At 35.0% G+C, this 26,488-nt stretch overlaps 1 protein-coding gene across 1 annotated transcript in view; it reads right to left on the bottom strand.

Moving 5' to 3' along the window:
- Positions 1-4,447: 4,447 nt before the first annotated feature.
- Positions 4,448-26,488, bottom strand: part of FAT4 (FAT atypical cadherin 4) — a 157,787-nt gene continuing 135,746 nt past the window's right edge. Inside the window, exons 12-17 of the mRNA XM_058550025.1 lie at positions 20,322-20,407; positions 19,264-19,443; positions 15,683-15,807; positions 13,787-14,004; positions 9,224-9,485; positions 4,448-6,887 (exon numbers count right to left, since the gene is read on the bottom strand). Of these exons, the coding sequence (XP_058406008.1) occupies positions 5,023-6,887; positions 9,224-9,485; positions 13,787-14,004; positions 15,683-15,807; positions 19,264-19,443; positions 20,322-20,407 (2,736 nt within the window). The 3' untranslated portion in view covers positions 4,448-5,022. The remainder of the gene's footprint in view (positions 6,888-9,223; positions 9,486-13,786; positions 14,005-15,682; positions 15,808-19,263; positions 19,444-20,321; positions 20,408-26,488) is intronic.

The following is a 26,488-nucleotide window of genomic DNA, read 5'->3' as shown; positions in this document are numbered from 1 at the left end:
GCAAGCAAACAAACAAACAAAAACTCATTAAAAGATATTTGGACAAGCCTTGGTCACCTTGAATGCAGCCATAGATTTATCATTGTGTCTTAGAGAGACCTTATTGTCATCACTCCCTCCCACCATAATAAATCTATCTCATTTCATTTGAAAAATTTTCCTTGCAAATGATCCACTTCATAAAAAAATAGAAATTGATTTTTAAAATGAAAATTTCTGCAACCTTCTAATCGGTAGATATCACATATTGCCTCAGCAATAAGGAAATAGATGCCTTACTATCACATATCTTAATATGCTTCCTATTAACATGCCTATGGGTTTGGATTGGTCATAGAGGATAGCATGAATCAATCAATGTTACCACAGACATTTATCTCAATTATACATATCTCTCCTTTTGTCTTCTGCGTCTTAGACATCAGTGCAGAATGAGCACATATCCATATTCTCAAGATTCACTTTGCACTTTGAGATGCTCTTATTTTGCAAGATGATATACATAAACGAAGATTTGTTTCAACAATAATTGTTTCTGGACTGTTGTAAATTATCATTCTTACTCTTTATCTTCATCTCCATTCATCTCTAAGGTTTTTGTGGTGCAGTCTTTGCTGGTTGACAATGACCTGGCCTCATTGACTCTCTTGCTGTTCCTCTAACATGGAATATTCTCCCACTCTGAGCTTCCCCATACCACTGCCTCTGCCTGTAGCATCATCACCCATGTGTGTCCATGGCTCACTCTCCTGCCTCACTCAGCTCTCTGCTCAAATGTCACTTCCCCAGAAATGTCTTTCCTGACCAACCTATCTAAAATAGCATATACATTCACACACCTATCTCTGGCCCTTACACTTACCCTGCTTTAGTTGGCTTGCTAGCTCTTATCCCCACTAGAAATTATACTACATAATCATTACTATATTTATTTATTCATTGTCTATCTCCTCTACTAGAATGTAAGTTCCATTGAGGAAAGTGCTTTGTCTGTTTTCTCCACTCTTTTATCCCATGATCCAGAGGAGTGCCTGGCATGTAAAGGGTACTAATCATGGTTTGTGATTAAATGGATTTACCCAGGACACTGAACTTCTTTTTATCTGTTTATTTCTCTGTTGAAGGAGAATATTGTGCTTCATGGTCTTTAGTGCAGAATATATTTATTTGCAATGATTATCATAGATGCATAGGTTGTGTTAGGATTGAATCATTGATATTTATTTGTATGCATCAAAATTGCATGCACCAAAATTTATGAGAACCTAGTGCCTTTTGTCTCATTAATAATAAATGAAAATATTGAATTCCTGTGTAACATTGGCCTATAACTCTTGGACTGATAAACTATTAAAACTACTGGCTGGCTCAACAGCAGTAACTATGTCAATTATGAATGATGTGGCATTTCACTCAAAATATCTTTAAGGAATATATACTAGATTAATCATAGACTTTAATATTTTATTTCACATTGAAAGATGTAATAAACGTATGCTAAAACACATTTCATTTCTAAGTTTATTTTTCCTATGGGAATGTAAATTCAGTCATTTTGAAATCTTAGTCCTTTTAAAATGGAATCTATGGCATAAAATGGGAAAAGAAAAAGTGCTTTGCTAAATTATTGATTCAAAATTTTAAAGTTATTTTCACCTTTTACAGATTAATTTTACCATAATATTGAATTCAAGTAAATAAAAATGCATTTTCATGGAAACAGTGATTTGTTTTTAGATAGAATGTCTGGAAGTAATAAAGCCACATGGCGACATATTTTATTTTCCCTTATAAATGAAATATTTATAAAGGATATAACTTTCGATAGTTTAAACCGGTTATAGTTCTTACCAACCTTGGTGCTGGTAAAGACTTTGATAACAACACGTAAGTGAGAAGTTGTGCTCTAGACACTTCTGGTGCTCCATTTTCTTCGAATGATTTTAATTTATCTGAACAAGCTACCAATAATAACAGCTACTTTAGAAAATTCCAGAAACAACCTTGAAAGCAACAGCAATGTGCTCCTTGAGAACGGAGCAATCAGAGTCCTGTGCCATGATGCTGCTCTAAGCCTACAAATCTCGTGGCTGAGTCAACACGTGCTTCTTTCCCGATGACATGCCCACCGAGGTGTTTTCAGTGTGCACCTGAAAGAAAGTGATGTTTTCTCCTCCAGATGCAGGAAGAACCCCAGAGTGACTGTATTCCAGGCAATCCAATAAACTCTTACAGGGATTGGATTAAAATTCTGAGGTCATGATTTTATGCGTGAACATGCAGGTCGTTACTAACAATTTATTTGTGGGGATTGTTACCTTGTCAGTTTGCCTATAATCCCTCCCTCAACCATAGTACTTGCTATGTCACTTCACTATTTCAGTATATTAAGTATTAATCTCCATTTTAAGTGAGACCTTCACTCCATACATTTCCAATTTGTTTTGCTGTCAGTATTGTTCTTGCTTTAATGAAAAAGATTTCCTAGAAGAACCAAGGACTAGAAATTTTCCTATAAAAATCCTATCTTATTCCTAAACTGGGATTCATTAATAAAGGGCATAGTAATTCTCTATCTCACAAAGAATTCTTAGAGAATTAAAATACAGAATCTTGGCATCAGGTTCTTTCTCTTTAACCCTTAGCTATAATCATGTTTATCATTTTACTTTTAGCTCTGTTCTCAATCATAGAGTTTATATCCTTGAGGACACTGAGATGCTTCAGAGTTTCTATAGAAAAAAATGTATTCTGTTTTGAGTTAATGCAAAGCAATCGATACGTTCCCATATTTGGTGCATAAATTCACAGGGAAATAGTAAAACACATTGGCTCATCACAGGTGACAGAAAAAAAAAGAAAATTAGATTAGTATCCTACACTCAATCTCTAAACCACATTATAGGAATATTGTCATTTAGATTAAACCCACATTTTATTTCCTATTCTGAAACAAAAAATAATAGTCTCAACATTACTAAACGACAAAATAATTCTGACATATATCTCAATCTGTTGGTATTAATTTAAAAATATTTTATTTACAACAATCTTTTCTTTACTAAAAATTTGTATAAAATCTCTATTCAATATGGTACAGTTAGTGTTAGAGGATAATATTTTCAGTAAATATTAGTTATGGGGCAGATATTTAATTACAAAAAGTTCTGAGATTGTGAGGTAATTTGCAGAAGCCCTGTTATTTCAGATGTAACTATTTATACACAAATGGATCTTGTTCTGGGCTGGTCTCTCCTGAACTGTTTCACTCTTGGGTGACTATTTGAAAATAGAGGTTTATCTTGGCTGAGACAGCAAGTCAAATTGGTTTAGAATTTATGAAGCAGCGTAATCGATAAATTAAAGACAAGTAAGTGTAGCAGAACTTTCACTGTCATTCTTCCTACCCACCAGTGGACTTAGGAAATTTGGGGCTGGATCCTTGCAGAAAATGAGACCCAGACATTTTTCCATAATTAGCTTTAATTCATTGCTGTTCCTATAACTTTAAGCCTCGTCCAAAGCTGGTCTTCAGTGGACAGACTCTCCCGGGAACTTCCAAACATCTATGCTTTAACAAGGTTCATAACAAAGCTAGTCCCCTGAGACCCAACCTAGTCTAGACGCATTATGCTCCGGGGAAGTCCAAGAACTCTGACAGGTAGGAATGCACTAAAGCGACCTTAAAATATCTGTTCTGGCAATTATCCATATTCAAGTTTTTTGAAAGAAAATGATGTTTCCCATCTATCGTTCAACTTGCCATACCCTATTGACAAGTAGAGACTATTCTCAATCGGGAGTGAAGAAAGTACACAAAGATGAAAAATTAATATTATACTATAAATACAAAGTATTTTAAATAAATATTTTAATTCTATTGTTGGCCATTTACAAGTAGAAAGCATACAGTATGTTACAAATATCAAAATGTGAAAAATATGAATGTTACATAAGTAACAAATGTAAAAAAAGTATTTTCTTACCTTCCCTGAAAGCAAGAAAACGATTCAGCATAGAAAATATCAGTATCAAAAACACAGCTTAGGTGTAAAAAAAAGTTTTTACACGGTATTAAAAAAATGATCTACAAAATGACAGAAAGGAAGAAGTGTTGAAATTTGACTTTATATAAATTATAAAAACTGGGTACTTTTGGAATAAACATTAAATGGTTGAAAAATTAGTTCAATCATAGGCTTTCTTTAGGTTGATTCTTTAAAATTTCAAAAGCATAGAACATTTTTCAATAAATAACTTTTAAAAGTGTCTCTGAGAAGCGTTGCTGAGAACATCATTCCACAGAAAGAAGGTGGCAGTGTTCTGGGGACAACATGCAATCATTTTGTTCCTAATGGAAGCCTGATGAAATTCAGAAGACCATAATTGTTTACAAAAAAGATTCAGAAGTTTCAACACAATTTTGTAAGAAAGTTCTAAAGTGCTGAACAAAATGACTTAATTTTAGTACCCACTGTCATGTAAAACTTATTCAAATATTCAGACATTTCTGAGCAACATGGAATACAGAATCCAGAATTCTGAAATGTGTTAATATTTAGTCTTTCATTCAAGGGTAAGAGGGCTCTTTCTATACTTTACAAGGATTGGTTAAACCTCAAGAATCTTGCAATGCAAAACATAACAATAATAATACAATGGAAACAATACACATACCCCACTGTGAAAGCACAAGTTCATTTCTGCAATAGCAACGGTATTAATTTTAAAAATCACAAATCAAACATTGGTAAATAAGAAAAATCTTTCCAAACCCTGCATGCCACATAACTAGTTACAAAATACAATGCATGCAGGAAAATAAATTCAACCAAGCATATTTAAATTAAAGAGTTGTTTTGAGTCTGTTTCAGCAGCATTGTGGTTATTATTTTTTAAAGTTTCCCTCCAACAACAGTCCATACTGGCCTGTTTTGCAAATGTGACCCACCCTAGTCGGCAACCTTACAACGGTTTGAGTGTTTCTTGTTTTTATATTTTTATAATGCCAGTACATACAGTTCACACATACTGTTCTGCTTCCCCATCTTTGGGGACTGGCTTAGCTGTCCCACCTTTGCCTTCTTCATTTGCTGCTGCTTTTTCTGGGAGAGATGCCAAATCTTTAAAAACATCTACATAATGGCCAAAGCCAGGGCCCCAGTTCAAAAGGTTGTCCCAGTTAAAATTCCCTGCTTGCTGCCCAAGCTTCAAGGGCAGTGTGTTGTCAGCAACTCCAGGTGCTGCTGCCTGCGTGCCCACAGGTCCCCCCTCAGCCCTGCGGCCATGGTATCTTCTAGGCTTCAGTCTAGCTCCATAATTATCTTCATCATCTGCATCAGATTCATTGACTTGAGATAATTTGGGCATCCTGGAAGTATATACCATTGGCTTTTCCCTGTCATATTCCATTTCCGAGCAAGTGAAAGACTCATGTGAGTCACTATCAGAAGAAGATTCTGGAGCTGGAATGCCGTCCGCTGGGTTCCTTGTTCTGGATAGTGGCCTTCTGCAGTCCTCTTCTGAAGAAGACCTTCCGTGATCTGCACTGCAGATACTTGGGTTTCTAGGGCGAGGGGTGTTCAGCCTCTCCACCTCTTCAATTGAGAGTCCTACTGGAGGAGAAGATTCCAGAGGAATTTGCCCAATTGGCTGCTTTAGGCGACTCCCTGGTCTAGAGCCATGCGATGCCATGGCCTGAGGACTCTTGCTTCTCCTTCCCAGCCTCGTGGCATAGTTGAAAATGCCAGGTTGGCAGGCGTCACCATGCATCTCCAAAGTATTTCCATCCCTCATAGGAAGATGCAATTCCCTGGCCGGGCTGTTCCTATAGAAAGTAGAGGACTTGGAGAAAGGGGCTGGACTGTGTCGAGACAGGGGGTTGGGAGTTGGGCAAGCCGAGTGGCTTAGGGAGCTGGTTCTTAACCCTTGACTGTAGGAAGGCTGGTAAGTCAAACTGCTTGCTCCTAAGGGCATGGGGGATTGCCTTGCAAAGCCTAGGGGACTATGCCTCTGGATAGAAAATTTAGGTGTGTGGCTGCGGAACTGCTTGTAGTGTTGGATGATGTCTGCATCCGAAGGGGCGATGCTGCTGGCATTGTCAATGTCATAGTGCTCTATCTCCTGCTCCGGTGAAGCCAAAGGGGCGCTGGGGACGGTTTCTGAGTTGTGGGGAATATCAGTCTCATCATAGATGAGGTAGGGGTTTTCCCTTTCGATGATATCTGGCTTAGGGTTCCCTTCAGGCTGCTTCCTCACAGTCATGTCGTCCCCGTAGGGGGGGATATTGTCTGGGTCATCAAAAGCAACGTTCTCGCTTCCCTTTTTCTTCTTCTCCTTGGGTTTCTTCTCCTCTTTGGGATTTTTGGCCTTCTTCCCCCTGCACTGGTTACACAGAATCAGGCTCAGGACCAGGAGGGCCAGGACTGTCGCACAGCTGCCCACAATGGCAGGCACAGCCCACAGAGGCAGGGAGATCTCTTCAGGGCCCTGACTCAGAACACAGACGTGCCCTCCAGGACTTCCAGCTTTGCACACCCTCCCCTGAGGACAGAGGACACCAAGACAGGCCACTACCGTCTCGCAGGTCTTCCCCGTGTGTGACTCCGGGCAGCTACAGGTGAAGCCCGAGTGCAGGCCTGGCTCACAGCTGCCACCATTCTGGCAGGGGTGGGAGGCACAGTCTCCAGGAGGAACACACTTGTAGGCATACCACTGATTAATGCACAGCAAATCGCCCCAGCAGGGGTTGCTGGCACAAATGTTCGGGCCACGACAGCCGATCTTCACTGAGGGATCCGTCTTAGAGATGGAGGCCAAGCTATGCTTCCCGCTGAAAGGAAGACTTTCTCCACCGTACAGCATAGAGGCAATGCAGCCATCAAAACCTGCAGGGGAAGACGGAGAGTAAGGCGTTTTAGAGAAAAACAACAGCTCAAAACACGGCACTGATGCAATGTAGTAAAGAGAAACTTCACGATCGCATCACGAGAGTTTAGAAACCACAGTCTCAGAGCCATCATCCAGTTCAAAGGCAGTAAATCTGTGCATCTTACAACTTAACTTAGCACGATGCGTAAGATTTCCATGACACACACGTGGAGCGGATTGTGTGAACCCCACTCTGTTGAAGATTTATGAATGACTCAAACAGGCCAGATTTTCTTTTTAACCCTCTTGTCACTTATTTAATTATGTCTTGGTTCTATTTTTATAGTCTATATACCAAGAATTGCATACATAGAAATAAAATATATTTAAAAAATACTTATCAAGAACAAAAATAGGCCAATTGCTTCAACCATTAGATCATGTATTCTCAGTGGAAGTGATATTGCTCCAAGGAGTTGACCATAGGTTTTTGGGGACCAAAAAAAAAATCTTAGCTATTACAATGGTTTCTGGGCCTCCAAAGGGCAGATACAGAGAGAAACTGTGGCATCAGGATTTCACGAGGTGGGAATGGCAGGGATTAGGAAAAAAGATTTAAAATGGCTCCTTAGAGGGTGATGATTAAAAAAAATAAGTTGAGAAAGACTTTGTTAGACGAATATTTGTGTGCTAATATTGTTAATGCTTCTGTCGTAGAGCTCAAGAATATATTCTAACACTAACAAAAGAGTATGATTTACTTTGGCTTGTTTTCTTACAATATCCAAATGATCATCCACATTCTAAAATAAGGTAAATATATAAAATGACTTATGACTTGGGCTTTAGCTTTTATGCCTTAACTCAATTATTCTCCCATGCATTTTTCAATTTTCCTTTTATATGATGCATCATTCCAGCCTAGTGACATTTCCAATTCTGATACACTCCTTTTCCATGAGCTTCTGTGACATCTCCTGCTTTTGCTCCTACTCTCCTGGTTTTCTTTCTATGACTTGATCTCTCTTCTGTCTCCTTCTCCTATAAACAACCATTGACTCTTGCAGTTACTCAAGGTAAGGCCCTTGGCTTTCTTCTCACTCTACACCCTCATGTTGGTTATCACATCCATGCCCAGGGCTTCAATTACCTGCTTGACATTGGTAACTCCTAAATATATATTTCCACCTGAAGTCCATGCCTGAGTTGTAACCCTTCTATCCAAAAGTCTTTCTCAAAGGTGTTCCAAACTCAAAATGTCCCCAACCAAAATCTTGATGTTTCCCATAGACCTACTTAATGTTCTGCAGTGTCCTCTATCAGTGGCATTACATTTCTTCTAGTTGAGAAGTCAGAAACCTTCCTGAATTTTACCAAAATCACCAGCATTTGGTTGATTTTAATTACTAAAATACTCCTTCCCTATCCACTTCTTTCTAATTCCTCTGCCACCATGCTAGTCAAAGCTCTCCCAACACCTTGCCTGGATCATTGCAATATCTTCCCAGCTAATTTATGCACATCATCTACTCTTGTCCTTCTCCAGTGCATTCTCCGTGCTATAGCCTGAAAGATCTTTAATATCACTGCATATCTAATCTTGACACTCCCGTGATTAATTTTTTTAGTAACTTCTCATTGTTCTGAGAATAAGACCAAAACTGCAACATAGTCTAGAAGGCTCTGTTTCATTCTCCAACTTCATCTTTTACCTGTGACATCAGCCCCCAATGTGCTGGTTTCTGTGATCTTAATCTACCTCTTTTTTCTTTTTTTTTAGATCCCATCAATATAAATTAATCTTTCACACTCTCCTATCCTCATCTTCATAGTTCAGATTTAAGTACAAATGTTAATTTTCCAGGGGGAAGTTTTTTTCTTTTACCTTTTTTTTTGCAATCTCTTAGAATTCTACATTCTTTCTTTACATCATTTATCATAGTTTAAAATAATATATTTACTTGTGTAATGATATGATTGATGTTTGTCTACCTAACTGGGCCATGTGTTCTATGAGGAGAGTTGCTATTTATTTAGTCCACCATTGTACTCCTTGTGCCAAGTACAGGGCTCAGTAAATATCTGTTGTTGAATGAACAAATGAATGAGTAAATGAATGAATGTATACATAAATGCTTGGTGGACAAGAAAACCATCAAAGCACCATGGGCTGAATTATGAACTTCGTAGAACAGTAGCTGAAGGACTTGATGGCTGATAATTTATTATCAACTTTTTAAAGATAGTTATGATAGTCTTGGAATATTTATAATAGTTATTAATAGATATCCAACTAGTTTTAGAGGAACAATATTACCTTTCCTTTGTGACTTGACTCAACACAAGCATTTACCTGTTTGAGTATCTCGATGGGCTTGGTTGGGTGGAATTCCTCCAAGAGATATAGTGAGCACATCGAGGCCACCAAAATCCTGAGTAGGGTGAATGATATCTCTGTTATATATTCTGTCAATGGACAATACCGTGGCCGTCCCATTTTTTCCAATTAGAAAAGTGTGCCAGTAGCCATCTGCAACGTACACTTCAGGAATATTTCTTTCTACTTTCCCAGCAATTCCCGCATCTGATATAAAATGTACTTTGCCGTTCTTAATCTGTAAAACATATCAGAAGTAATGTACAATTAAACTATCATGTGCTTGAATAAAAATAAAATAAAAATGGAATGAAACCTTAAGATATTGATCAATTTAAAGCAGATAGAATAGTTGAAGAGCCTGTTATATTAGAGTATATTTATTCATAGTGCCTCTAAAATTTTAGGTAAAATATACCTTCACATTTAATAGTTTCAATAGTTTTCAAGGTATTCTTATATTTATACCGAATTTTTCAAGATGCATAGAATTATTTTGCAGAACACAATTGAGATAATAATGGAGTGAACACCTTTTTTAAGATAAGTAACTTATACTTTTTTGTGATTACTTGAATTTTAATGGTAATTGCGAGTGTAAAAAAATCCATCAGTTTAGTACAAGACTCATAGTGATTAAAAAATGTTAAAACTAGTCATAAAAAGAAAAATCAATGCTTAGCTAAAAATGATGCATAATTAGAAAAATAAAGACAAAAATAAATTGTTTTACCTGTCATCTATTACACACTGGAATTTTAGAAAAAAATCATGCTTATTGTTTATACCATTTATTGAGATGAAAGCTATGATGAATAAAGGGTGAGTTCTTAATAATGAGGTGTCTGGGCAAGTCTTCACTTTGGCTGTCTGTTACAATTTATCTAAGGGATATTTGGTTTCTTGTACTTTGCCAAGTAGAACATTGGGTAACAGGATGCTGCTACTCCAGTTTCCAGCTACCAAGTTTCCAGTATTCTGAGTAGACACTTTAGAAAATGAAATAATTTATGAGGCAGGATGAACATTTGGTTCAGAGAGCATAATCCCATGATACTGCCAGACAGAGCTGGTGCCTCGGATGAAGTGGCACTGCATCTCAAATGATGCGAATGAAAGGATGCATCAGTTTATTTTGTCACTCAGATCAAATGCTATTTCTATATGCAACAAACGCATCTGGTAGAACTAAAAATCAGTTATTTTTACTTTGTGGAAAATATGCCTAACACATTTACATACGTTATTCATATTGTAATATTTTATTAAAGCAGTCTCTCCAGATAATAATATATTTCATTAACAAACTCAGGGAAAAAAAGAGAAAGTTGTGGTTAAATGACAATAACATTTCATAAAATGGGCAACGTCTCATGAAACACACAGTAAAAACAGCAACTCCTCTTGGGTATAGCCAGAGACCTTTCTGGAAAGAAGCCTTGGGAAGAGACTTTTCTCTCTGTGTTTCTCTCCTACTTGATCACACCACATCACCCTTTCATTTGACCAATTTCTGATGAGACAGACTTTAGAATACACCATAGAGTAGAGTGAATAAAAATATAGGTTCTTATGATAACATTCTTAATATTTTCCTTCTTCCCAATAATACTCTACCTAACTCTTGTATCCCTCCTAACTTTCAAAACATTGTGCTAATTTTTTGCTTGGTTTTATTTATTCATAGTTTTATTTGTTCATTTATTCATTTATTTTTGAATCTATACAGTTCTGAATCCCTCATCCCAACTCTGTACAATATATATAGTTTCACTTATGAAAAAAACAAACAAAAAAACTACACACCAAAACAATAGAATTGATTTGGAGTAGAAATAAAGTTCATCATCTGACATTATGACAGAACTCCAAATATGGAGATACATTATATGCTATGAAAGAAAAGAGATAATGAAACACTTTAAATATAGTGTCATCACAGTTATATGCAAGTAGGCTTTCCTTTTGCTTTTCTCCCTGAAATTTTCTCTCCTTCATTTCTTTTTTATCCAAACAGATCCTATCTATTTTACATATTCTCTCTCTTCACATTGCTATTGCTAACCACCCCTGACACTCTCTCCTCGGACCATATGGAATCCCATTTACCCAACTCTCTTTTCCACTTTCACAAAATATCTTCTAGCTCCCTTTGTGTGTGTGTGTGTGTGTGTGTGTGTGTAAGAGGGAGAGAGAGAGATTGACTGATTCAGAGTAGGCAAAAAAATCAGAAAGAGAGAAAGAAACTGTCAGAAGTGAGCCAAAAGAAAGAAAGAAGAAAAACAGGGGCTTAGGTCACTGATAAGCTAACTGATAAGTAAGAGCCCATTTTAACTAGCTTCCTAGCCTGTATAAGCAGATCGTATTCCTGTCATCCAAATCACTTGCCTGCTTACAACAGCCACTCTCTTCCTGTCTATTTAGTTCTCCTTTTTCACTTTTTTTTTTTTGAATCCACTTACTTTACCTGCCAAGCCCCTTAATCTCTGAGAAGCTGCTTTTCAAAATTTTCATACAAAAGAAATATACATTTGGGTCTGCATTAGTCATTATTTTTATTCATTAGCATTTACTTTCCCTTCAGGAAAAAAACATTCTCTTTGTAAGTGCTTGCTACCAATGTAACAAAATCTGGAGAAGTTGCATGCTTGCAAAGGCAAGATTGTACGGTGACAAAAATGGATCCTGACATTCAGCTTCTTCCTTAAGGAAGAAAAAAATCCTGTCTCTGATTTCTTCAACCACATTGTATTTTGTATCTCTTGGCTTAAGGAGATAACATAGAGAAATACTTCATATGTCATTTAAATGGCACGAGGACTTGGAAGCAGCTTAACAGATAACGCACAGACCTCAATGTCAAAGTCTCTCAATGTATATAAAAAATGTTTCTTGTAGACTACGAAGGTCTGCTTCTTTCTTACTTCTTTACTTTCTTCGCTTCTAATACGCTTTCAATGAAAATTATAAACACCAAATAATAACATTATATAATGACTTATGTACTATGTTTTACCATTGCTGTATTAATTCTGGAACTGGGCTCTTTGTTTCAATAATGGAGGTAAAGTTACAACCTGAAGAGGTTCTCTTGTACTAGATTAGAGCAGAGTTTCTCAAGCTCAGCACTGTTGACATTTCGGACTGGAAAATTCTTTGCTGTGGGGTGCTGTGTTGTGCATTCTGAATGTTTAACAGCATACCTGACCACTACCCACTAGATGTTGGTAGCACACCCCACAACCGTGGCAATAAAAAATGTCTCCAGACATTCCCAAATGTCCCCTGGGGGGCAAAATCACCCTCAGTTGGGAATGACTGCACTAGTGGAGTTATAATATGAGAATTTTGAAAATATTCGTTTTTGTACTACTTATTAAAAATAGGTACATGCAACATAACAACCAGAGTTGGCTTGGATACAGAGAAACTTTGAGAATAAAGAGGTTGAAGTTTAGAGGTGCACATCTGTTTTTATTTTTAGTATTATATGTGAATTAAACCTAGTAAATTTCTATGTATATTGCTTTTATTCTTTATTAACTAAGCTTTTAGTAATTTTGGTTTATAGGTTTATAGGTAAATATTGGTTTATAGGTAAAAAGAATTCAGGAAATCTGGGTTTACATTTTTAAGAATTTACCAAAATTCATATAAAATTATGAATAGAATTACAATATACAAAATTATATTAATAGAAAGCAGTCAATATAATTTAGCTAAAGAAAATGATGGTCTAAGAGATTAAGGCTTATTTGTGGCAAATAAAGCAGAATACAGTTTTAGAAATTAAGAAAGCTAAGAGCTGATGGGAAATGCATATCTAATGAAATTATTCACCAGTTTACCATTTCATTTACAGTTGAGGAAAAAAATTATGTAAAAAGCCATTGTTCTCATGAAATATAGTGTTTAAAAGTTATTTACCTAGAAATTATTATAGGAGAAGTTAGCTATACTTCTACTTAGAATAATTCCAAAGGTATTTAATTTCATAGCATTTATCTAGATAGTGAATTGAATATGTCTCCAGAATAAAGCCTTTTAATTTCAAAATGTTTTTCCTTATTTTATTCCTGCCAATTAATATATACATAGCAATAAAAATTTGGAATAATTATTTTATTTTGGAATAATTGGGAATTATAGTTTGGAATAATTTTTTTTAGAAAAATATTTTTCCATTTCAAAGACACATTATCTTTTTTTTTCCTTTGTTTAAAAGCAGGGAGAAAAACAATATAAATCTTTATCTGACGAAATAGGTTGCAACAAATTCTTTCTGTTGCTGTCCTACCTAGCAGTGGTCTCTACTCTAAACCAAGACAAATGTGTTTAGAAACCAAACCATTCAGATCTCTGTTACTCTGGCCAACGCCTGGGGAATAGTTAAGATAGATGACATTGGAATAGTGCCCAGTATTAGTCGGAACTCTAACGGGTTGTAAAGAAAAGGACAGAAATTATGGGAGAAGTGATTTAAACCATGACACAGCAGGCGGTCTAATCAAATGAAGTCACCATTAGCTTTTATCTTACCTTCACAGTAGTGTAATTGCTGCTTTCTTGGATATGGATTAAAATGCCATTCTCGCTTCTCGTCCTGAATTTTACTTCCAGACTGTTCACACCAAAAGGCTCCAACATGGCACCTCGTATGCTCTGTCTTAACAAATATTCCCGCTTCTCATTCTGACTCATGTGGTATTCCAACCGCCCTTTGCCTTCTAATGATAAGGCAGTGTCAGGAGTAATAGCTGAAAGGGAAAGATGCATGCATCCATTAGGCATTTCTTAAAGAGCTTCTACAAGCGACAAAAAATTATTAAAAAAGACAATGAAAATATTAACTTTTTGGAATAAATGTTCCCTCAATCCTCTTCTTGAAAAAATAATACCTACTTGTGAAGTATCGTATAAGTTGATTTCAAATGCTTAAATCCATTTCAGAATCATGAAATGTAAAACATTTTATGACAGTCATTAATCATTTGGGAAATATTCATTAAATATTTGATATATGATATAAATTAGGAGTACCTGAAGAGATAGCCACCTGTTAAAAATATGCAGTTGGAAAATTTGTTTATAATAAGTTTCACTATATTTCCAAAATTCATAAATTAATATATCTTGTTATAGTTAAAATGATTTGTGATCGTTAGTCTCTAGTATATTAGAAATTTGGACAAAAAGAAGTGTACAATCAAATATTTAAATTTGTAACTAACTTTATTATTAGTAATAATCATGTAGAATTTAATTTATCCTATGTAAAATCATCATGTAAAATTATAAGTTATCATAACTTCATAAAATATTCACACTACTGAAGTACAGAAGTTTGTTAGGGCTAACACAGCCAAAGATAACGAGCTCAAAAGGGTTTCATCATTGAATGATTCCTCTTAAAAGGTCCATCTTATAGTATGTGAATTATATCTCAATTAAAAAAAAAGATCCTCAGGCATTTCTCAAGCCAATGACTCATTCCATAGTCCAGATATAATTGGGTTCCTACTTACTAAATGTTCATTATTTAAAAAAAAAATCATGTGACAATGTGCTTTGTGCTTTTTGTAAGTTTTGATTTTATCCTAAATAATTAAACACTATTATACCGTTTGCTACAAAGATCTTTTTGATTATAGTATATCCTTAACTTAATCACAAATTTCTATTCATTCTCATATTATAATAGAATCAAATGACTTCTTAAAAAGTGATCAGATAACTGCAATGATTTAAGTAGTAACAACATGTTTGAAAATGAAGCAACTTTTATAAAAGAAACCACATTAAGGTTAGTTAGTGAGATGTACAGCTTGAAATTAGAGAATGTCATGCTCTAATGATGGCTTGAACATCATTAATGTCTTTTTCACAATAACATTAGGGTTTAAAAACAAATAACTAATAAAATTATTTAAAAAGTAATATCTAAAACCAGTTCCAATAATTGCAAATTAAAATTCGAGTATCATCTTTAATTGTAATAAATTATATTGCCATTGTATGATGTTTTGAGCTCAGTGGTCAGTGATTTAATATTTATACTTTTCTACCAAATATAAAATACTCACCAGAGAAATATCCCCTAAAGGCAGATAATATTAAGCCAAAGCCAGTATCTAGCCTCTGGGCTTATAAATTGCCTAGCAAATTACAAGGCCAAACAAAAATAACTAAAGGATATGTTTATTAAATGGAAACTAAAGATTTATTTAGTAAATAACTCTAAAAAGATATCCCTCTTCCTCAGGTTAAAAAAATGAATTTAAAAATGTCACTATATTTTGCCAACTGTTGCCCATTTAATATTTTCAATATTTAAAATGAAAACATAATTCTGATTCAATTACATCTTTAGGTGCATATATTTAAACTTTTCATGGTTATTATCATTTCCAGTGGAAGACGAAACAGCGGGCATACATTTGTCACAGTATTTCCCAGTCAGTCCTTCTTTGCAGTGACACTGCTGCCATGACCAGTAATCCGTACACGTGCCACCATGTTGGCAGGGGCTGCGAGTACAGGCACCTTCTAGTCTAGGGCATCTAAAATAAATCACAATAAAGACTCATAAAGCACAAGACAAGGTGAGGGCGGGAAGTTGTTAAATTAGATATAAACTTTTATTAACCTGTTTAGTTTCATGCGCTCAATTCTTTGAAACTCACCTTACAACTACATTTGAGCATCTAATCAAACTAGAAGTTGTCCTGTAACACACGGTCTGCCTCATTCATAAAGGAGAAGATTAAACAGAATAACATCTTACTCAACGGAGAAAAAGGATTGACAATTTCTTCTTTATATTAATTCTTATTCCAGCAAGAGATCTTGGTCAAAGAAACACTTTGGTTAATGTGATCTCGGGCCACATGTTTGTTTGAGTACACATCTCCTCCATCAGACAACTATGCAACTAATGTTTATTGAATGCCTACTATATGCCAAGCATGGAGATAAAGTGATGGAAAAAAATCCATGTGTTCATGGAATATCTATTTTTCCTTGTTGGAGAGACAGACAAAAAACAAAAAACTAGATAAACGTGTAGTATGTTAGAAAGAAGGAAGTTTTACGGGAAAATTAAGACAGAGAAAGGGTATTGGGAATTTTGGAGGGTTGCTGGATCTATAGATTAGGCAGTGAAGGAAGGACCCATTTTTGTAAAGACCTAAACAGAGTGAGAGAGCAAAGTATATCTGGTAGAAGATCATTCCAGGCCGAGGAAACAGCAGGTGAGAAAGCCCTAAAGTGAACATGTACGTGGCGTGTTTGAGGAACACCAAGGGGGCCCAAGACAGTTGAAACAGAGTGAACAAGGAGAAGAAAAGGTAGATAGGGTGAGGAAGTCAAGGGGGAGGCCAGATCATGGAGGCCTTGTAAGTCAGGATAAGAACTGGCTTGTTTTTAAAATGTCGTTCTGGTTGCTGGTGGGTCAGATATGAGGTACATCAGAAAGAGAGGAGTCAAAGGCAAGTCTAAAAGTTTTCGCTGAGCAGGGGGCTGGATTGAGTTATCATTACCCGAGATACAGAAACTGTGGAAGGAGTCCATTTGGGAAGAGTCAGGAAGGAAGACCAGAAGTTCTGTTTTAAACTTAAGTTTGAAATATTTGCTAGAAATACACGTGGGATATTGAGTAAATAGTTGGATATGAGAGCCTGAAGTTCAGAGGAGAGGCCAAGTTGAAAACAAACATTTAAGAGTGACCAGCGTTAGAGACAGTACCTAAAACCAAGGACTATAAAATATGATTTAAAGAAAGAATATAGATACAAAAGAGAAGAGATCAAGGAGATGAGAGGAAGAATCAAAGTAGAAAATCTGGAGTGTACCACGTGCTGGTGGACAAACTAATAAAGTATTTTTAGGAAGAGGAAATGATGAACTGTTCCTAATGTTGCTGATGTTCAAATAAAATGAGAACTGACCATTGATTTTAGCAACACAGAGGTTATTGATCACTTTGACGCAGATATTATTGATCACTTTGACGCAGATAGAACAATTTTTCAAAGAAAAGAGAGAGAATTAGGGTGGTAGCTGGAGAGAAAAATGGAATTAATAAATTTTTTTTTAAATAAAATGGGAGAAATAACAGCATAAACTGAAATGAGAAAAGAAACACTGTTGAGAAAGCTGGAGTGCTGTTTTTAGAAGGTTCTCTGGGATAGAGCCTATTGCATAAAAAGGGGTTGGTTTTTGTGGGAGTAGAAACCGTTCATTTATACTAACAAGATACAAGGTATATGAGATGCTGCATGGGCAGACTGGAGGAGTGAGGTTTTGGAAGTTTTCTTCTGATTGCTTCCATTTTCTGAGCAAGTCAGGAAGTAAACTCATTAGGTGGGAAAGATGATGCAGGAGGTGACGTTTGAGGTCTGTGGAAAGAGGAGGTGGGATGATGATGAAACTAGCAGAATATAATATATTGCCAGGCAATAATATGAGCACACTAGAGCTTAGTAATCATGAATTTAAAGAGACTACGAACTCCTCAAGAGCAAGGTCCTGCCTTTTTCTGTTGTTGGCCTCCAGCACCAGGCTGAGTGTTAGCTCCTGACTTAGCTCCACTGCTCACTGGCTGACTGACCCTGGGCAAGTGTTTTAAAACTCTGAGTAACTCAGTTACCTCACTGTAAAATGAAAACAATAATGTCTAACTCACAAAATGGTTGTAAAGGTTAAATAGACGAACACTGTCAAGTACTAAGAACAGCATCTGCTACACAGTAAGCTATCAATAAATATTAGTTTCTGTGGACATTAGATAAATCTGAAATGAAAGAATGAAAATAAATCCTCAAATTTGGAAGCCTTGAAATATTTAGTCTTTTAAATCTTATATTATTCCAACATATCCAAAGAAAATAACATCCATCATATCAAAATAAGATATGTTTAGAAATAAAACCAAACTTATTATGTATAATAAGATGAAAAAAATCCTTCCAGTGAAGCTCCACCGTTAAATTCAAGATCTTTTGTGAAAAAGAGTGGTGGAAAAATTAGATTAAAAATTCTCGTAATGCTATCTCACTTTACAAATTTTCTGAAAAGTCATGAAAAATGTGCTTCATATGATGCATAAATTGAGTGAAAATTAATGTAAGAATATTCTTTGTAAGATGGCATATCAAGCAGCAGCAAATTATACACATTTATTACCATTATAAACTTTTTGGAAAGTAAGTTGGCAATGCATATGACTTATATCTCTATATTTTGACCTAAAAAGATGTTCACAACATACTTTAAAGTGAAAAAAATATTTGTGTAAACATGGAGAAAGATACAGAAGGATGTGCACATCAAAATATTAAGAACGGTTAGCAATGAGAATGCCGTACTCTCTGTACTGTGTGATTAATTATAATGTGATAGCACTATTTTGTAATAAAACAATAACAACAAATAGAAAAATAAATGCAAATGCAAAATTGTATTAAAATACTTAAGTATTTTTCTGAATTTCCCAAATTTTCAATATGAACAAAAATAATTTTTAAAATAAAATGTCACTTTTACAAATCCTAAATAACTGCTGGGAACCTAACCAATAATCTAATAGGAAAAAAAATCCTACAGTTTACAATTAATCAAATTATTACTTGTTGAACATGTAACAAATTTGGGGGAATAAGTATGTTTATATATAAAACTATTTAGCTTCAAATAGTTTTCTGTATACATTATTGCTAACACTAATATATTGCTATACGCCAGGTTCCTTTCTATATTATTTACCTACTTAACTCATATAACCTTCACAACTCTGTAAGATACGGTAAAGCACACACATACATACATGCATGCATGCATCCGTGCATACATACATATATTTTTTCCAAAATTTCACAGATATAAATAAATATTTAAAATTCAAATCAGTGTAAAAAATTTGGTACTTTTAGGGCTATGGCACAATCATTTCACCTTTTGATGCTCAATTATCATATACGTAAGAATAAATAAAATAGTAAGAAATAAAATTGCCATACTGATCTAGGATGCCTTGTGCTGCCAAAGCTTGGCTGGGTTCCAGAGGCCTTCCATTGACTGCAAACTCCATTATACACCCAACAAAATCATGGCTTTCCACGTGTCCTCTCCTCTGAAGGATTGGTTCTAGGGATCTGATACCTCCAACTGTGACTCGATTTGGTTGAACATCAAGAGTCCTACATAAGAAAGAAAAGATAAGTATATTAGTACCAACACGATAGATCTCAGTAGAATGTTATATTTTAAAAAAGGGTGCATATAATTTTTTCTGGCATGTATTATAGATGGTAAATTTGAATGAAAAACATGACCTATTGATGCATATCTTCTAAACAGATACCTATAAGATTGTTAGGTTTTCAAGGTATGAAAACTAATAAAATGTATGGAAATGATATTTTCAGTTAGTTAAATGATATATATATATATATATATATAACAATGTTGAGTTAGCAAGAAAGAGCATACCATCAGAAAGAAGATAAAATACAGCAGTGGTAACCTTAATATTAATGTCAGATTAGATTTTTCCTTCACTACAGAGATGATGAAGAATGCTACTAAGTTGATTAATGCAATGGATTATGTGTTACTATTTATTTTTCTCTGTTTGTTAATATCTCTATTAAAGTCACTTATGTTTTAGATGGGGTAATGCTGTGTTTCAGCCGGAAGTGCTACTGAAAAACATCTGTCCATTATTGTCACATACAACTTTCAGAGAATGTGTTTAACAAGGGTGGGGTCCTTATCCCAACCTTGCAGGACCCAGGTCTCGCACAACTATCTCATGAAACTTCTCAAAGAGTGGAGGCCGTGTTAATCTTTCACTCACTAGCTTTATCCTCATCTCTACCACTTCGTTTTACACCTTTTTTACACATTTTGTACACTAATAATTAATTTTTTATTTTATAGTGTGAAAATTCCTTTGGGGAGGATAAAATATCTCAAACTTTTACATTATACTTAGCGTAATAAGATTATTTTTAAATGTGTAGTTTCCTTTTTAAGGTCAAGTAATAGTAAAGATCAAACTAATAATTTTGCTTACCAGTCATCAGAAACTGCCACATTACTGACAGTGCAATATCCTGGTTCTTGGTTCTCAGAACAGGAGTCCACAGTTAAGGAAGCTGCCTATAAAGCAAGAGGAGAAAATGTTCACCTTGGGTTCTCTACCCTTATTGCCCTTTTCAGCCAACACTGCCCAAGACACATTTCTATGTGGATGTGATTCCAAAATTATGATAATGTTTTGATTTCATATACTATAATACAGTTACAATACAATACCAAATTATAGGCACATATGTCTGCAATATGTCTGAAACTAAAATTGTGAGATCACTACATATAATAGGTGAGAAGGTGCTTTGAAAAAGTTTCTCCAGCCCCCTTGTTTTACAGATGAAAGAGTAAAAACGCCCTTGACGTCTCTTAGAGTATCAGACAGTAGGTCCGGGACAACTTCCTAGGGTTACAATCTTAAGATTGTGCATGTTTATTCTACTATCCAGCTATTCTAACAAATGAAAAGACATTAGATTTCTGATTTTCCAAAGTCTTATTCCAATAATATTTCAGTCATATGTACAAAAAGATTTTGAAAGTACAGTGTAAGTACTACTACAGCAACCTATGAGGATTGTAATACTTCTACTAAAGTTTCAGATAATGTAAACAAATCAATTAGAGGCTCTTTTCATTTATAATAAAAATCATTTTTTATAAATAGCATATTATAGCAAATCTAAGTATAATCAGAATGCATTGTCATATATTGCCATACAGTAGAAACTCTCCAATAATATTTAGATCACAACTAACAGTAAATGTTTTTGTAGCCTATGGAATGTATACCCCCCTGAGACAAAGCCTTCTGTTTAGCAGAACAAATGCATACTCCATTCGATCAATAAAAAACTCATCAAGTCATGGTCACAAGATCTAAGAATATGACAGAAGTCAGGGCTCTCTATATTGGCCAATGGCCATTGGAGATGACTGTGGTCCAGTTTAAGACCAAGGTTGCTGCTATCCATGTCATTCTGTGCTCTGCAATGCTGTTGTGATGCCCCTCCTTTGTTCCCCAAACTGCAGTAAAATTCTGCAAAGGACAAAACTTTGCATATTTTAGTCGGTGAAATTGCAAGGATGATATTCAGACTGTGGTGTTTCAGAACATGATCAGTAAATCACAGGAAGAGACATAACCCCAAATCCAGAAGCACAGGAGGACTGAGGGTTTCTCCCAATGCAGACAATAAAGGGTTCTACCTAAATTTATTTGAATGCCACAGAACAAGGCTAATCGAACTTTGTCCATTTGTATCATAGAAATATAAATACTATGCAAGTATTCATTTACAAGAACGGTTATCATTTGAGGTTAACTTTAATAAAAGCACAGTAAATGTAGGAAACACAGGACAAGGAGGTTAAGCGAGTTGACTAACATTACATCTCACTTACATGCAAAGGTGTCAGGTTTTCTGTCTTCCTGAATCAGGTCACTTTCATTATGTATAGGAATGATTCATTTCCTTAATATCCAATCTTTATCAACATTGCATATAATTTTTAGAGATTGTCCATAAAAATACATATTTAGATGAGAGATTTGTAAAAGTATATCTTAAACACCTCACATTTCAGAAATAATAAATGGGGTCAGTTTACAGTTATTGTGCATCAAATATTACTAGCTAGGATATTTTTAAACATTTCTATCAGTTAATTATCATAACTGATTATAAGCTCCATGCAATAAACTCTCATGAGCCATGTAGATTTTTTTCTTGTCACCTTCTCAAGGAAATTATAATAAACACTAATATTTTCCGGACACATTTACATTTCCAATTCTGTGTCAAGACTTTTATGCCCCATTTAGTTAACTTTTTCAACAGTTATTGTTTTTTCCAGGCGATCTATAAAATTGAGTCACATTCAATCTCAAAAGCATTATTAGATTTTAATGCTAAAATGTATGTTGCTTTATGTTGACTATTTGATTTAAGTACAATTCCCTTTAATTTATTTCTGAAACAAAATGTTAACACATTTTTTCTATGTATACTACGCAAAATACCCACCCATCTAGAGATTCCTAAAGCTATCACAAACCACAGAGCTCACGCGGATGTTTATGAATGCCTCAACTAGAAAAAAGAAACTTAGAAAATGGTATCCTATTTTAGTCAATCTTAACATTTAATATATTTTTCTTATTTTCTAAAAACTTGATGATAACTCAAAGAAAGAATATCCGAGGAGAAGTTTTATTTAAATAGTAGTTTGCACAATTTATCTTCTGGGTTAAATGCACCTTCTTTGCTGAATTTTTCTACCAGTTCTGCTGTCAAGTGAGATGTTTCTATCCTGTCTCTGCAATGATTCAAAGCTGAGAAGTTAATGATTTTACCAGTTTCCAAGAAAATCCTTTTGGACTGTAGAAAATGACATTAAAAATCCAGTAGGGGCCTTATTTTGAATGTTTTCTGAAATAGAGAGATGTTTTTCCGCTGACCGAAATCCTAATGACAAGGGTGTACTTTTCCACATTTGGTAGTATTCAAAACTTGATGACTATGGCCGCATAGTACAGATGAACTGAAATAATTTTTAATCTCTCTCTTTCTGGCATATCCTGCAGTACCTCTTTCTTTGCTCTCCATCTTGCGACCAATCCCCAGTTTGATAGAATTAAAAGTTCATAAAGTTTAAAGAGATCTTGGAGGTCATCAGGTAAAATCATCTATTCTACATAAGTCTTAGCAATATGGTTATCTTACATATGCTTGGAGAATTGGGATGAGGTGCTACCTACTAGCCCCCATTAGGGTCACCCGTCATTATTGGGAAATTATTATGGCTAACGTAAGCCTCAATCTACATCTATATACCAGACTCCACATGTTGATTCTAATTCTGTCAGGTTCCACATGTCTGGGTACACTAATAATCAGGAATACTGGAATTTTCTAAATCCATATTTTCCTTAGAGGTTTTCCTCTGAGCACAGTAGTTTGGTAATATGCTGGTTTAAAAAGTCTCAGGCAGAGGTGAGTGCACTAACCTATTACTAATCTGAAAAATTATTATTTCCAAGATTTGTTTGCTGAATCTTTTAAGATTCACTGAAGTTGGAGTGGCTTTTTAGGCACTACTCATAATTTAAACTTTATTGAAATTACGTAAAACATTCTTTTCTTTACTTCAAAAGGCTGTATGGGGCAGTGTTGGAAACTCAGGATGATTAACATTTATTAAGTACTATTTAATATCAAATATGTGAAATTTTAGATATGATTTATATTATCTTTGCAATAATACTGAAAGGCAGAGATAGTATCCCCATTCATGAAACAAATTTTGATTTTCTGCCCAATCCCTTTCCAATAAACAAAGCCACCTGGAATTACTATCAAATCAGGGCTCCGAATAAGTACTTTTCAATAGATTTTTTAATAGATTGTTTTAGAATTTAAATGCTCTAAATTACAATTATTGTTACTAAATTTCATTCTTGTTTTGATCTTATTTTCAGAATGTTGAGGGTAATTTTATTAAGTAAACAGCTTATAAATTAAATATATTAGAGAAAAGTTACAGTTACATAATATTAACACGAAGTTCATCAGGAAATAGAAGACAATATATAATTAAAATGATTCAGGGCCGGGCCGGTGGCATAGCAGTTAAGTTTGTGTACTCCTCTCTGGCAGCTCTGGGTTCGCAGGTGCGGATTCGGGCGTGGACCGACGCACTGCTTGTCAAGCCGTGCTGTGCCAGTGTCCCATATAAAGCAGAGGAGGATGGGCACATTATTAGCCCAGGGCCAATCTTCCTCAGCAAAAAGAGAAGGATTGGCAATAGATGTTAGCTCAGGGCTAATCTTCCTCACAAAAAGATAAAATAAAATAAAAAATAAAATGATTCATAAATTTGCACTAATACTTTGGTTGTTTTCTCACTTGTATTCAAATAACATACATCTACTAACCCAGTAGGACCCTGAATGCAACATGATGGACGTGATGACATCAGTGGATGAAATATCTGAGCAGGTAACCTCAATAGTGGTGCCACAATCATTTGGTCATCTTTAGAGCTAATCGCTACTCTTTTTTTTCTCATAATTGGAAATAGTTCTGTATTTAAAAAGTTGTTTAAATTTTCTTTAATGTACTAAATTAGAGTGGAGAAGAGAAAAGTCATTGTATCTGATGCCATTTCAAAACAAACATGGATTTAAAGTATTCTTGAAAACAACTGGAGAATTCTCTTCTTTAATAAAGACTGCTTGTTACCCATATTTGTCTTATGTCTTCATGAAATTGGCAATTATAGAGGACACAAAAACTTTGCTTTTAAAATTAATCATGGATCACAGAAAAAACTAGTAAAAACATTTTCAATGTTGTTTCTGTAAGTTGCTTCTATGTAGTCCAACAATATAAATTATTGCCAATTTTTAGTGGCAAAAATTTTTTTCTCATCAGACAAATATATGATTCATTTGATCAGACTCAGAACTATATAACTTACCACGTTTTTCATATTTTTTCCAGATTGCCATAGAGCTCAGAGATAAAACTATAATCATTTAGAGCACAGATTTTTTCATTTAAAAAAATTGATTTCAGAGCATTAATTTTGTTCTTTTGGCTAATTTTTCTTTTAATACATGATTTAATACTTTAATCAATTCTAGTCCTTTTATAGAGTGAAATATAAATCGTAAACAGCAGTTATGATTTACAAAGCTAGATGTTAAAGTCCAAACAGTTTTTGAAATAGTTTTTGTTAGCATTTACTTTTTCAAAAGCCCTTGATAGTTGTTGAAGATGTGGGGAACCATGGAGAGATAGTTGGGAAGATAAATAAATAATAAATAAGCCCTTCCATTCTATTACTTTATATCAAATGTTTTCAAACATTAACAGGGAAAAGATCTGATACATTTCCCTTTATGAAGAAAAATGCTAGTAAAATGAACACAAGTGCTAAATAAATATGTACCATTATTGTTATAATGAGAGCCATAGAGTTAAATGGAATATAATATGGAAATCTTGGATATTATTGAGTTATAATTCTGAGAATACCTTAGATAACCAAAAAGCAAAACTTCATCCTAGTGCAGGCTCACGTCATAGACCTCACAGATGACTGTACAGATGTGGTGGTGTAATAAGGATTACTAACTACTACATTGAAATATGTGTTAAGGATAATCTTTCTTTCTTTTTGGCGGGGGGAGGAAGACTGGCCCTGAGATAATTTCTGTTGCCAATCTTCCTCTTTTTGCTTGAGGAAGATTGTCCCTGAGCCAACATCTGTGCCAATCTTCCTCTAGTCTGCATTTGGGATGCTGCCACAGCATGGCTTGACAAGCAGTGCATATGTCCGTGCCAGGGATCCGAACCTGCACACCCCGGGCGGCTGAAGTGGAGCGCATGAGCTCAACCACTATGCCGCTGGGCCAGCGCCAGTATCATCTTTTATCAGTAATTTATTTATAGAAAAGTTTTCCCCATTTGTTTATTTATTTATTTTTAATTTTTTGTTTATTGCAGTAACATTGGTTTATAACATTGTATAAATTTCAGGTGTACATCATTATACTTCTATTTCTGCATAGATACATCATGTTCACCACCCAAATACTGATTACAACCCATCACCACACACATGTGCTGAATTATCCCTTTCGCCCTCCTCCCTCCCCCCTTCCCCTCTGGCAACCACCAATCCAATCTCTGTCTCTATGTGTTTGTTTATTTTTGTTATTATCTACTACTTGATGAAGGAAATCATATGGTATTTGACCTTCTCCCTCTGACTTATTTCACTTTGCATAATACCCTCAATGTCCCCATTTGTTTTTAAATTGTTTCTTCAGTTAGGGCAGAGATACTTAGAAAAGAAAAGTAGCCATTTTAAGTACAGTTCTGACATAGCCTTACAAATATATAGGAAATGTCTAAAATGGAATGTTTATGCACTAGGATATTTTCTTTACTTTACCTCTTTTATTGTTTGTGAGACAAGTTTTTTTGAGACAAGCATAGTTGTCACGAGCAAAAGAAAAATATTACCTATTTGCTGCTGTAGTTCAGAACAAAATTGGTCAAATAAGGAATGAACATAACAATTCAATTTGCACCCCAATTCATGCTTTAACTTGAAGGTCTGATTGACTGGATGTACAAT

This window comes from Diceros bicornis, chromosome 11, assembly GCF_020826845.1.
Source record: "Diceros bicornis minor isolate mBicDic1 chromosome 11, mDicBic1.mat.cur, whole genome shotgun sequence".
Taxonomy (NCBI): Eukaryota; Metazoa; Chordata; class Mammalia; order Perissodactyla; family Rhinocerotidae; genus Diceros; species Diceros bicornis.
Note: the sequence above shows the minus strand (reverse complement) of the source record. Positions and strands in the feature narration are given on the sequence as shown.